A 12,353-nucleotide genomic window follows, 5' to 3' on the forward strand; every position below is an offset into this window, starting at 1 on the left:
GCAGCTGCCCCATGAAGTGAACCACTGAAATGCAGATTTCTCAGAGGTTTCTCAGGCCTCTTCTGCATAGTCTGCTGACCATGGCAGGAAGATGTCTTGGTAATTTTGGGAAGACATGGACAAAAGATGTGGTCTTTAGCCACTGGAACAGATTGCCTCCAGAAGTTGTGGGTCACTGGAGGATTTTAAGAAGAGATTGGACAGCCATTCATCTGGAATGTCATAGGATCGCCTGCTTGAGAAAGAGATTGGTCCCTTCCAGTTTGATTATTCTATATTTTTCATCACCATCGTAATTGCAAATGGTAAATAAAGCAGTTACTAAACAAGGACTGTCTATAGTTTGTCTCTTCCTCAATGCCTCAATGATTTGTTCTACAGTAGAAGATTAAAAATACAATTTTGTGCCATAATATTGCATGCCAAACTCCTCTACTGGCAAATAATCCTTTAATTCTACCCTGCAAAAAATATTCTCAGTAAAATGTATTCATGCCCTGGCCTGACCCAAGTCTCTCAGTGAGCCATTGGATCGTAAAGGATAGAAAAAGAAGATAATCAGAGTTTTCTGTATTGGCTGAGTTCTTCCTGGGTGGTAGGGTCCCCCGGCCTATAGCCTTGGTTCTTGTTCACTCATAGATCCCACATCTTGGTTAGTTCTCTAGTTTTGATCTGACCTACTACTCTTTATAGGCTCACCTCTATCTCCAATGCCCTTTCAGTTACCTTATTTAGTATCATGGCAGTCTTGTTTTCACAATACATAAGAGGTCATTATTAATACCTCAAATTAAAATCCATGCTGGCTATAAACATATTGGGAGCTTTCACTGCTTCTGAAGCCAATGTTCCATACCGGATAGTTGTGAGGATAAAATGAGGTCATGCATTTGTTTTTCCATCCTACTTTTTACTGTGAACAGGGTTGTTTAACGCAGTTAAGAAGCCAAGGATATTTGTTTAGCTGTAAGTGCTGGTTATACAGAGATACAATGATTGAAAAGAAATAAAATGCTTTCTAGAAACATCTCTTCATCCACATTTTGTTAAGTTAAAAGCTGTAACATCAGGCCACAAAGCTTTTCGCATTGTTCTCTGAATCAAAATCAGGAAAGACCACTTAGAAGTTACACATCTGTTTCCTTCGTGCCAACTATTTACCTACAAATTGAATATCCCTGATAATCATCAGGAAGTCTCTGTGCTATATAGACGTGGCTTGTCTCACCTTTGCTCCTGTTAGCCAGATCTTGCATCTCCACCAACTCTTGCTCAGCCAAACTGCTCTGCTCCTTAATTAGCTGGTGGAAGGAATCATGCACGGCCCCTTCATCATATGGACTTAGGTCTTGGCTGTGGGGAAAAGAGAACCGGTCTGCCCAATTGTTTACTTAACAGGATCCCTAAAACAACAGTCTCTAAAATTTCACCAACTTCACATGGGATTTAGTTAGTAGTTGGGAATATGTAGTGACTAAATGGAAGGAGGCAAAACATATTAGAACATTACAGTTCTTATAGCAAACCATGACAGAGTCTAAGACGCAGATAGAATACAGATAGAATACGTAAGAGGGATGGAGAATAACCAACCAAGTGATCAAACATAGTTTACAAAGACTTCCCCTCAGGGCCTTCAGAGCCTTATGTAAGCATCTACTAATGGGCACCCAGGAGATCTACATAATGAGAGTGAAACCAAAGCCTTATGTTTAAACAATAAACTACAAACAAATAAAGTCTTGATTATTATATCTTGGAAAGTAGTTTTGTAAGGTAGGTATTAATCTCAGCAGCGTATCTTTTAGCGCTCTAGTAATTGCATTTTATTGTTCCATTTTTATTTCCAATTTAATTAAACTGTTAACATATTTCGATCCAAATTTTGTAAATCCTTATTACATAGCTGTATACTGTTCTGTCCTAAGTCTGCAGAAATAATTATTATCTATCAATCTAATATTGAGGTAGAATCAATCAATTCCTGTCTCTTCCAGAATTTGTAATATATGAATCCTGAACTTTTGATGTCTGTGGCTAAAATTCTATTAGTAGTAATTTGTGAATCTTAGTACCATATGGTTCAATAATGGACAAAACATGTTTCATATGCCTTAAGATCAGATCTAAGGCAGCGATTCTCAAAACATTTAGAAGCAATGACTAATATTTTCCTAACACTGTAGACTATTCTGAGAATAACTGAAATCACGGTAGGCCAATTTATGCACTACCCACTCATTCGCAAGGATCTACATTGGAGATTATAAATAGTCCCAATAGTAGAGAATTTTTGTAGCTCAGGGTTGAACTTTGGGATCCTTGGTGCTCTCTAAGCTTGGTGGTTTTCTTGCGAATATTTCATTACCAAACTAGGTAATATCATCAGTGCATATAAATAGTCCATCAACTTTTTTTCCCCAATGTTGATAATGATTTGTATTTGTTACTGGGAACTCCTCTCTCCAGCTTTCACAAACAGGCAACAGAACTCCCACACACCAATATTCCTTCCCATGCTTTATGCTAACAAGAATTCTACTTTGAGTATTCTGATAATTCAATATAGAAAAAGAAAAGTCTTATTTTCAGGCTTTTGAAAAAGGAGCTTTGCTTTGAAATCAATACATGCTAATTTTCAGCTTTGCACATAATTTGGAAGTACTCTAACTATCTGATGACATGCTTTCTTTTTCTAAGGCAGGAATGAGTACAGTTCCCATATACTTTTTAAAAAATATGCCTATTTAAAAAAGAACCACACTCACCTGGTAGGATCTCCATTCTCAAAGTCCTGAAAGGTGAAAGACACCGCGTGGGACATTTTGATAAATAACTGCACAAGTAATTTGTTTTCCTCTGCACTTTTCAGTTCCACCACATTTTCAAATGCAGGTTACAGAAAGAATCAATGTCACATGAAGCTGGTTCCATTGAGATGATTCAAGATCCACATCTTCAAACAAATTGTTCAGACTGTGGTCTAATATCTGGTGTCTTCTTATCTCCTCTCAAGATCGAAGAACAGCAGGCCACTACGTTCAAGCCTACATGCCACAAAGAGCACAACTTCAGACCCACAGAGCTGTACTGGGCTCTCACGCCTCCTCCTACTACAAGATTTAGAAAGTGTGTATCAACAAGAGCTGCCTGGTCTGCTGTGAACAAATCACACAAAAAGGAAGGAAAACAAGGTTGAGACAAAGGCTGCAATTCAGGCTGGATGCCTGCATTACAGACAATACAAATACAGCTGCTGGTGCTCAAACTTAACTTTCGGACCGCTCTGACTTACAGAAAAGCAAATAATTTCTGCAAAGGAAAATGGAAGCTCCCTTGCACTTACCTGCAGGTGCATCTCTGGCTTTCACTACCAGAAGACTTAACATAAAGTTTCTCCTGACTACCTCAATCCTTGTCAAGCAGCCCAGCTGTCACTAAGGGAGATAAATAACTGCATTTCAATACTCCGGGATGGGCTAGGCTTCCAAGGGTTAGTAAAGCCCGGTTCCTGCATTCCTGAGAGGAGACTCTGAGTGAACACCAGCAAATGAAGCAACCAAGCTTCCTGCCTGACAGGAAGTTTGTTTCTACCACTGACTGTGCAGGTTCAGGAGGCTCAATAGAGCATGAGAAGAATGAAGAAAGGAAGTGAGCTTGTTGCCTATGAAAGATAAAAACGGAGCATCCTGTCAGGGTTCAACACCAGGAAACTGTCTGGCTCGTTCCCTGCTGCTCAGCTCAGCAAGAGTTGCAACATGCTTTTACTGTATTCAGAAAGATATTTTGTTTTTCTATAGAAGACTTTGCTATACTGATAGCAAAGAACTTTATGGCGTCTTTGCTTTTTGAAATGATAAACTTGTGGTTTAAGTATAAGGTCAGTGCATACGCTATTCTTGGGGAAGTGATTAATTAATTATCTTGACCAGGACAGCTCTTGACTAGGGAAAAAAAACCCACTTCTGCTTCTCAGTCTGAACTTTCTCACATTATTTATCATTCCGTTTACGAAAGGTCCCATACTGTGGCTGTTGAGATATCTGGCTTTTTGGAGATCTTAGGACCTTGTCATGCAGGGTGGGACAAAATAAAACTTCATTAAAATGGCAAGAAAAAGACAGCAGCAAACCAGTCTTGACCTGTTTTAATATTAAAAAAATGTGATTTTAAGTGGAGCTTGCAACAATATATGTTGCATATTTTTATCTTCTGATACAAGGAGATGGTCCACCCCAGAAGTCGAACATGGACTATCAGACGTCTTTGTTCCAGCCTGATAAAGACAGAATCCAAACTTCTGAAGGAACTCAAGAGTGCTTTGAGACACAAATCCTTGAGCTTGGTTATGTATTCTCACCCCCCGTTGCAAAAATTGGAAGCCAGCTCCAGCTTAGTCACAGCTTCATGGCAAAGACTGTTGTGAAACAGCAGCTTTCAGTGCTTTGTAGAGCCTTAATCTTTTCCTGACCCCAAAATACACAATGGGTAAACAAAGCTAGAGTCAATGCTTTGGGGAACTATGGGTGCGACAACAAATGAACAGTCACAGGAAATTTAGCTTACCTAAGCAGCTGCTGTTTTAAGGTTTTCAGAATATCCTGAAGCCTGAGCTACAATTTCTTGATATTCCGCATTTTAAAATATTGGGCCTCAGCTAGGCAACCTTTGACATCCTTGCTGAACAAATAAGGCAGCAGCAAAACTCTGGAACTTTATTTCTTTCCTGGAGTTGATGGCTCTCCCAGTCCTCTTGTATGAAGGAAAGCATGCAGTTGTTATGATCCGCCAGCAGCCTGCGGAGCTGGCAACCGAGTCAGACAGTGATGAGGCTGAGGGAGAGAGTGGGCCAGTCCTGGAGGCTGGGGAAGGCCCAGATGAGAGCTCTGTGTTGGAGGCTGAGGTGGGGCCAGGGCCATCAGGATGTGAGGTGCGGACTCCAGAGCCTCCAGAGACTAACAGTGGTGAGGCAGAGGAATAGGAGGAGCCTGTTCCTAATGCACGCATGAGAAGAGCTGCCAGAAGGCAAGAGCAGCTCAAGCAAAAAGGATGACTCGGGAGTAGGGCCAAGAGATGATTGGCCTTACCCATAAGACTTAAAAGACCAGCAACGACGTTTGGGCTTTGCCGGAAAACAACGTTGATAGCTTCATCTTCTTGCATTTATTTTGTATCGGTGTCTTCTAAACTTTTCCCAAGAAAGGCCTTTGGCTGTTTGCCTAATTGGACCAAGGTTGGTGATAGGACTGAGGAATTTGTGTTGGGAGGAATGTGCTTTAATTTAGTTGAACTACGCTGAGAATGAAGTAATTCTCAGTTGTTTGAATAAAGTTTGTTTGTTTTTACATTGACTGAGTTTCCTACTACCTATCTGGGTCACAACAGCAGTACAGAATGAGCCAAACAGGAATTCCCCAGTACTGGCTGGGGAATTCTGGGAGTTTAAGTCTACAAGTTTTAAAGTTGCCAAGGCTGAACAGCGCTGCTCTATATGGAATGTCTTTTCACATCCAGGAGATGGCAGGGAGAACATCCCTGCTCATGTCTTGAAGCAAGGAAGAACATCCTTTCTTAACAGAATAACAGAGTTGGAAGGGATCTTGGAGGACTTCTAGTCCAACCCTCTGCTCAGACAGGAAACCCTATACCGTTTCAGATAAATGGTTGTCCAATCTCTTCTTAAAAACCTCCAGTGTTGTAGCATTTACAATTTCTGGAGGCAAATTGTTCCACTGATTAATTGTTCTCACTGTCAGGAAATTTCTCCTTAGTTTTAGGTTTCTTGTCTTCTTGATTAGTTTCCATTCACTGCTTCTTATCCTGCCTTCAGATGCTTTGGAGAATAGGTTGACCCCCCTATTCTTTGTGGCAACCCGTTAGATATTGGAACACTCTTCACGGAGAAGGAAACAATTCCCCCACTAACAAGTTCTGACAGAAAGACTTGGGGAGAATGAATTGTCTTTCCACAAATTTTGGCTTGCCAGGATGTTTGGGGAACAGAAAGACTAATGGACCAGGTGAGACAGGTATATTCCTGTTCAAACCATTAATCATGCTCCACTTCTTTATTTTCCTAGCTGTCAGCTGGTTTATTCTGCTATTATCATATCCTTAGGTTTTACTTAGCAAACCCCTCAGTCAATGTTTCTCAATCTTAGCAACTTTAAGATGAGTGGATTTCCACTCCCAGAATTCCCCAGCCAACATACTGGGTAGGGATTTTTTTTTAGTTTTAGCCTATACTTGATGGGTGGTTTCACTTAGCCAAAGATTCAGCATGCTCTCGTACTGGTTTTTCTTCAATGTTCCATGACACTGCCTTCATCTTGTTCCCAACCCATGAGTAAGACAGTCTTAACTAACCTTTAGCTGTACATGGTTAAATTAGTACTTTTTTGCTTATTATGACATTGCCAGAGGCAGTCTGAATAGTTTTCTGCTGATTCAAGGATGTCCAGGAGCACTTCAATTCAACAGTAGCAGCAATAGAGAGCATCTTAAAAAAAAATCTTGTGCATCTCCCTCAATGGTGCTATCCACCATTTTTATTAAAAAAATACAGTTGCAGCTAGATACTGGCACTTTTCTTTGCAGCACCTCAATTTCCATTTATTGTTTTAATTCAAGTAGGATATAAACAAATTGTCAGATGGATAGGGAACCTGGTGGGTGCCAAGGGAGTTGCCTATTTCTACTCTAAAATGCTTCATGATTGATATGAGCAGCATTGGGTTCTTCTTTTTTATGAAAGTTCAATGTATTACTTGTTGCCCCAACAGACCCATTATGCAGATTAGCATGACGTAGGGATTACACAAAAATGTCAAGCTTCCTGTTCTTTCACTAACACAGAATGCAAAGAGCCAGCTGCTGCGTAAATGATATGCATGAAATGCATTTGCTTGCCCGTCATGGCTGCCCGCCTTTCCAATGAATTAGAAGCCTTTTGTCTGGCTTTGGCACCAATTCAACTCAATAGCAAAACTTTATCACTGTCTAAGCCAGAGGTCTTCAAACCTGGCAGCTCTAAGACTTGGGGACTTCAACTCCCACAATTCTCCAGCCAGCATAGCTGGCTGGAGAATTGCGGGAGTTGAAGTCCACAAGTCTTAAAGCTGCCAAGTTTGGGGACCCCTGGTCTAAGCCATTCAAGCCGATGTGTATACTTTCTTCAGTCTGATTTGGAGGATATCTTCTCAGGTGACCCTTGGTCTGCACAGTAACAATTATCTGTACTTTCCCCATTTCAACAGTATTTATTTTTTTGAAGGGATGTCTTCTTCAAGTAGTTTTGCCATGCATAAATATCATAGTTTAAAGGATTCATAGTCCTCCGCCACTCCTCCAATTTGTTAGTGAGACACACTGTTTTCTCTTTTAAGAAACCCAGACCGGATTGTTTTGCTCAGTTCAGAAACAAACTACAACTGAAGATCTTTGGCAGCATTTACACCAGCTGGTGTAGCCCAAATCTCAATGAATTTTGGATCATTTATTGGTAGCCACACAGGGGAAGAATTTATAATTGGCATGGTCACTGCTGAGTTCTAAGGAGCCAATCAGGATTCATCCAGCCAGCCCACTGCCCTAGGTCATTCTCCCTTTCATGTGTGCATGCGCACATCACAAAAATAGTGTGCAGGTACAAGGGAATGAGTTAAGAGAAACTAAATGTTTTGTTCAGACAGATTATATTTTCATACATTTATTCCACAGTGCATATATTGTGTGGTGAAACAAAAATATTTTAGTTCCCATAGAATAACCTGACTGCAGTTCTATATTTTTGCCAGTATCTATGGTATTGCCCAGAGGAATTCATAATCATAAAGCACAGTTGCAGGGGAAAGGAGAGAACTGGATAAGAAGGTACAAAAGTTATCACCCAACAAACTGGCTTCCAGCAGAAAGCTGAAAAATGACCTCGCAGGAGGTTGTCTCTTCCTAATTCTGCCAATTTCTCTGGCAGCTCAGTACTATATCCATCAAAGAAAAACATAGGAAAAAAGGGTATATTTCTAATGCATTTGGTAGCTCATTCCTCAAAATAAAAATTACAGCCTGGTTACTTACCAACACAAGGCTGTCCAAAGGCCACCTTAGCTCCTGAAATCTGTCATAGTCCCAAAGTAAAACACTGCCTCCGTCAAGAGCATCCTATTCCACTGGCTAATGGCAATCCTCCTTTACATTCTCTCATTCACGCAGCTTCGGAAGAATGGACAGGCTGCATAACCAAGGCTTTTTGCTCCCCCTGTGCCAAGCAGTCCAGGCTGCTGTCTCATCTTCCACCCTCCCTTTTCTCTGGGCATATTCTTGGCAGCCACCTCCTTAAAATGAGCTGTTTGATACATTGGGGCATCCCAAAAGGGTTAAGAAAGAAAAATAATTTTTCCAACAATTCTTCTACTCATGTTCATATTGAAGATCTCAGCCTATTTATCTAGGAGCAAGATTATTACAATTATTGGTGTTTAAACTTGATCAGGACCTCAGCATTTTTTTTTAATTCTTTAAAAGTGCTCCTCTAGAGGGAATGATGAAAAAAGTGAGGCAAACCTAACATCCTACAAAACATAGACTTATTTTAAAAAGGCGACAGGCTCATTTTTATTATAAGTACATTTTAAAGTCCAGAAATATCAATGCTTTTTTGTTTCTGAGGATTCTGCAGCGTTTTACGTTCCCCGCCACCCCCCCATCATAATAAACCTAAGAGATCTATATTTAGCAAGAAGCACCACTTCTTCTTGAACTTCTTACTGGGAGTAAATTATGCAGTATGTGGGTTGTAATAAGTGATATTTTATCATAAAGAAGCAGCCCCAGTTTTCTCTGGGAGACCTGTGTTAAAATCTTGCCTCTTTTGATTTACCTCTGCATTATGGCTACTGCTTCCATTGCCCCTTTCAGATTTTCAAAAGGTAGAAAAGATGTACTATTTGTAAGCGAAATTTTTAAAACGAAATCCCTGCCTGATTTGAACCCAATACCTTAGGATCCTACAATTAAATAATTGATTTTAAGATTCTCTCCGGGCCAAATAGCAAATGCTGTTTGTTTGTTTTTTGTTTTGGCTTGGAGTGTATTAGAAAGAAAGCAAAAGCATTTTTAGTGCATTTATTTATATTACACTTAGTCTGCTTTATGGTCCAACAGCAGCCCCTCCAAGACCAGGCCTCACTTCCTCTACAAGCAGCTTCGTGGGTGTGAGAAAGAAACACAGAGGTCACTTACTCCACGCAGGAATCCATGTAGCCGCGTCCGTCGGGTGATTTTCCCGCCTGCAGCAAATCCTACGCTGGACAATGGAATTTCTGAGATCCAGGATGGCGATCGCAGTAACGGAGATCACATTCCGACCTCAATTTGCATCCAAAACACCCGCACCCCCCATTATTTCAAATTGTAAAACGTGCGAGGAAAAAGTAAGACCTCACAAAATAAACAAGACGGAGCCTTTTTACAACTCCTGGAATCACGACATAGCCCTGCAGTTAACATCAGGTTATCTTTTTCACTCACCTAGTGAGTTATTCCTCCAGGTTTAATAAGGTTAAAGGGCTCCTCTTCACACCAAGAAAACTTTTTTCTCTCCAAAGGAAGCCCCAATCCCGGCGGCTAGAACACACCCTGTGCTTCACCTGAACAACAAAGGACTCTGGGAGCTGTAGTTCTTTTTTTTCCTGAAGCACCTACTGGAGCAGGAAAGGTGCTTTTAGGTTTGCTTTAAGATCTACACAACAGAAACGGAAAACTGCTTGCGAGAAGAAAAAAGTTTCCTCTATTCCTCTAGACCAATTCTAGAATACAGCTCACCGGTTTGGAACCCTCACCACATCTCTGACATCAATACAATTGAACGTGTCCAGAAATATTTTACAAGAAGAGTTCTCCATTCCTCTGAAAACAACAAAATACCTTATCCCACCAGACTTGAAATCCTAGGCTTAGAAAACTTGGAACTCCATCGCCTTCGACAAGACCTAAGTTTAACTCACAGAATCATCTATTGTAATGTCCTTCCTGTCAAAGACTACTTCAGCTTTAATTGCAATAATACAAGGGCAACCAATAGATTTAAACTTAATGTTAACCGCTTTAATCTAGATTGCAGAAAATATGACTTCTGCAACAGAATCATCAGTGCTTGGAATACTTTACCTGACTCTGTGGTCTCTTCCCATAATCCTAAAAGCTTTAACCAAAAACTTTCTACTATTGACCTCACCCCATTCCTAAGAGGACCATAAGGGGCGTGCATAAGCGCACAAACGTGCCTACCGTTCCTGTCCTATTGTTTTTCTTTTCTTCTTCCTATATATGTTTATATGGTTATATACTATATAATCTTTTTGTATGATGTTGTGACAAAATAAATAAATAAATAAATAAATAAATAAATACAAAAGAGTAACCTTCATATCCAGTGAGACCAACTACTCTATCAGGAGGCTTCTACAACTTCTAAGTGAATGTGTTTCAAGGTTGTAAGTTTAAGAAGTGTGGGTTTCAACCCTTGCTAACCTGGAAATTCTGGGAGTTGAAGTCCACACGTCTTGCCAAGTTTGAAAAACCGAAGTCATCAAAGTCATATTTTCTTGTAGCGGCCTTCTCTTGTCTAGCGACTTCTTTCTAGCTCCTAGCTATGTGCCTAAGGACAAAGTCAGAATGGGCGTTGGTTTGGTATACACGGTAGAGCAGGAGCTGTGGATCCCATAAATCAGAGAGGGAGGACAAGATGGGCTGAGTATGACAAATGTTACTTATAAACATTTCCACTCTTTATAATGAGAGAAAAAAAGAATCATTTAAAATATTTGACTTGAGTAGTTCTTAGCAGAAGAATAAAAAGGGACACTTTCTAAGGCATTCTCAGAAGAATTTGAATTATGAGAAGTGATTTATTGCCTCCTTTAAAAAAAGGCCCTGTAGGCAGATATCTCCCCTCCCCACCTCTCCTCCCCCCATACTAGATTGCTTACAGGGAAACTCCTTGCATACAGTAGTTGACTTCTGGAAATGGATCCATATAAATTAATTTTGAGCTGAGCTTGATTCCTGGTACCTTCACAGAAATAGCTATGTAGCTTCTTGGCAACGATAAAGGATGGCTTGCACTGGCCGCCTTCTGAGATTATTATTTTTTTCAGTTTCCTGTCTAGCTAAGTCTAGACGTGGTATTCCCTGGAGGTCTCCTTGTCAATTCCCAAGTCTGCTTAGACACTGTCAGCCAGGCCATTATAATAATTAACATTCTGCAGAACTCCTAAGACTGTCACTGCCTGTGATCTTTACCTTTAAGAAAGTTTGCAGGATTCATTTAGGACCAGATAAGTTCTGTTTGAAAATAAAAGTAACACTGGAATAGGTAGTACTGTCTGTAAACTTCTATAAATTTATTTTTAGTATAGAAAATCAGATGGACCTGGGAGCTAAGGAAATATTGAACCCAAAGATAATGGAAGCAGAAAACAGGATGGGGGTGAAAACAGGCCAGGACAACTACCTGGATGATTTAGCGCTCACTGCAGTTAAGATATTGCAATAGTGTATGTACTACTTTAAAAACAACTTATAGCTGACAGCTAGAATGTCAGGGTTCCAGTAACACCCCCAATGAAAGAAAACTCCAAGGCTTGAATTTCCGCAAAGTTGCATTTTATTAGAGATGTCATATTGGCACATCTGGGAAAACCCGAATCGGAAAGCTTCCAGTTTTCCCCACTCAAAGGAAAGTTCAAGTCCCTGCCCAACACCCACATATCCATCACATGGTCCAATCGAAGCACTGTCCCAACTGGAGATGCCTCCCAGTTCCAGCCGTCCAGGTGCAGGACATGATGTCCTTGACTCTCTGAGAAAGGAATGTTATTATGACTATATATCATCCTGGCTCCATACAATCCCCCCTCCCAGTTTCCCACAGCAGTAAATGTGGCAGGCCTGAAGATCCAATGAAAAAGATGGCTTCCAGGTCTGACATAGAGATCAAGAAGATTACTGGTTATGCTAATTTTGTTATTTTTATTTCTAAAAAGTGTGATTATATAAAACCATTCTTCCAAAAAATGGCACTTGTTGCGAAGCAAAACTGCTGATCAAATTCCCTTCTAGTCTGGTAATTATAATGATCCTGTTTATGTTTATGATAGGAAACTCTTCAGAAAGAAAGCATGTTCATTGTTTTCCTTCTTATTTAAAATCAGGGTTGGCAAATCTTAAGTTTTTGTTCCTCCAAGGAACTTATCAGGAATATTTGAATTGAGTGTAAAACATAGAATGGCAGGGTGGGGAAGAGAAGGAAAAAAACAATAATATGCTTCATAGTGTTCCACATTTCTACTAAG

At 40.2% G+C, this 12,353-nt stretch overlaps 1 protein-coding gene across 12 annotated transcripts in view; it reads right to left on the minus strand.

Annotated features, from left to right (window-relative positions):
- Positions 1–10,549, minus strand: part of TMC6 (transmembrane channel like 6) — a 34,108-nt gene extending 23,559 nt beyond the window's left edge. For 2 of the 12 annotated variants that reach the window (XM_058171449.1, XM_058171460.1), the window contains exons 1-3: positions 9,241–9,619; positions 2,769–3,158; positions 1,229–1,353 (exon numbers count right to left, since the gene is read on the minus strand). In XM_058171449.1, the coding sequence (XP_058027432.1) occupies positions 1,229–1,353; positions 2,769–2,824 (181 nt within the window). In that variant the 5' untranslated portion in view covers positions 2,825–3,158; positions 9,241–9,619. Of the gene's footprint in view, positions 1–1,228; positions 1,354–2,768; positions 3,159–3,346; positions 3,550–8,076; positions 8,223–9,240; positions 9,652–10,530 lie in introns of those variants that run through there. The other 10 variants (XM_058171459.1, XM_058171458.1, XM_058171452.1 and 7 more) reach the window with 10 other exon arrangements.
- Between the last annotated feature and the right edge of the window lie 1,804 nt (positions 10,550–12,353).

This window comes from Ahaetulla prasina, chromosome 2 (genome assembly GCF_028640845.1).
Source record: "Ahaetulla prasina isolate Xishuangbanna chromosome 2, ASM2864084v1, whole genome shotgun sequence".
Taxonomy (NCBI): domain Eukaryota; kingdom Metazoa; phylum Chordata; class Lepidosauria; order Squamata; family Colubridae; genus Ahaetulla; species Ahaetulla prasina.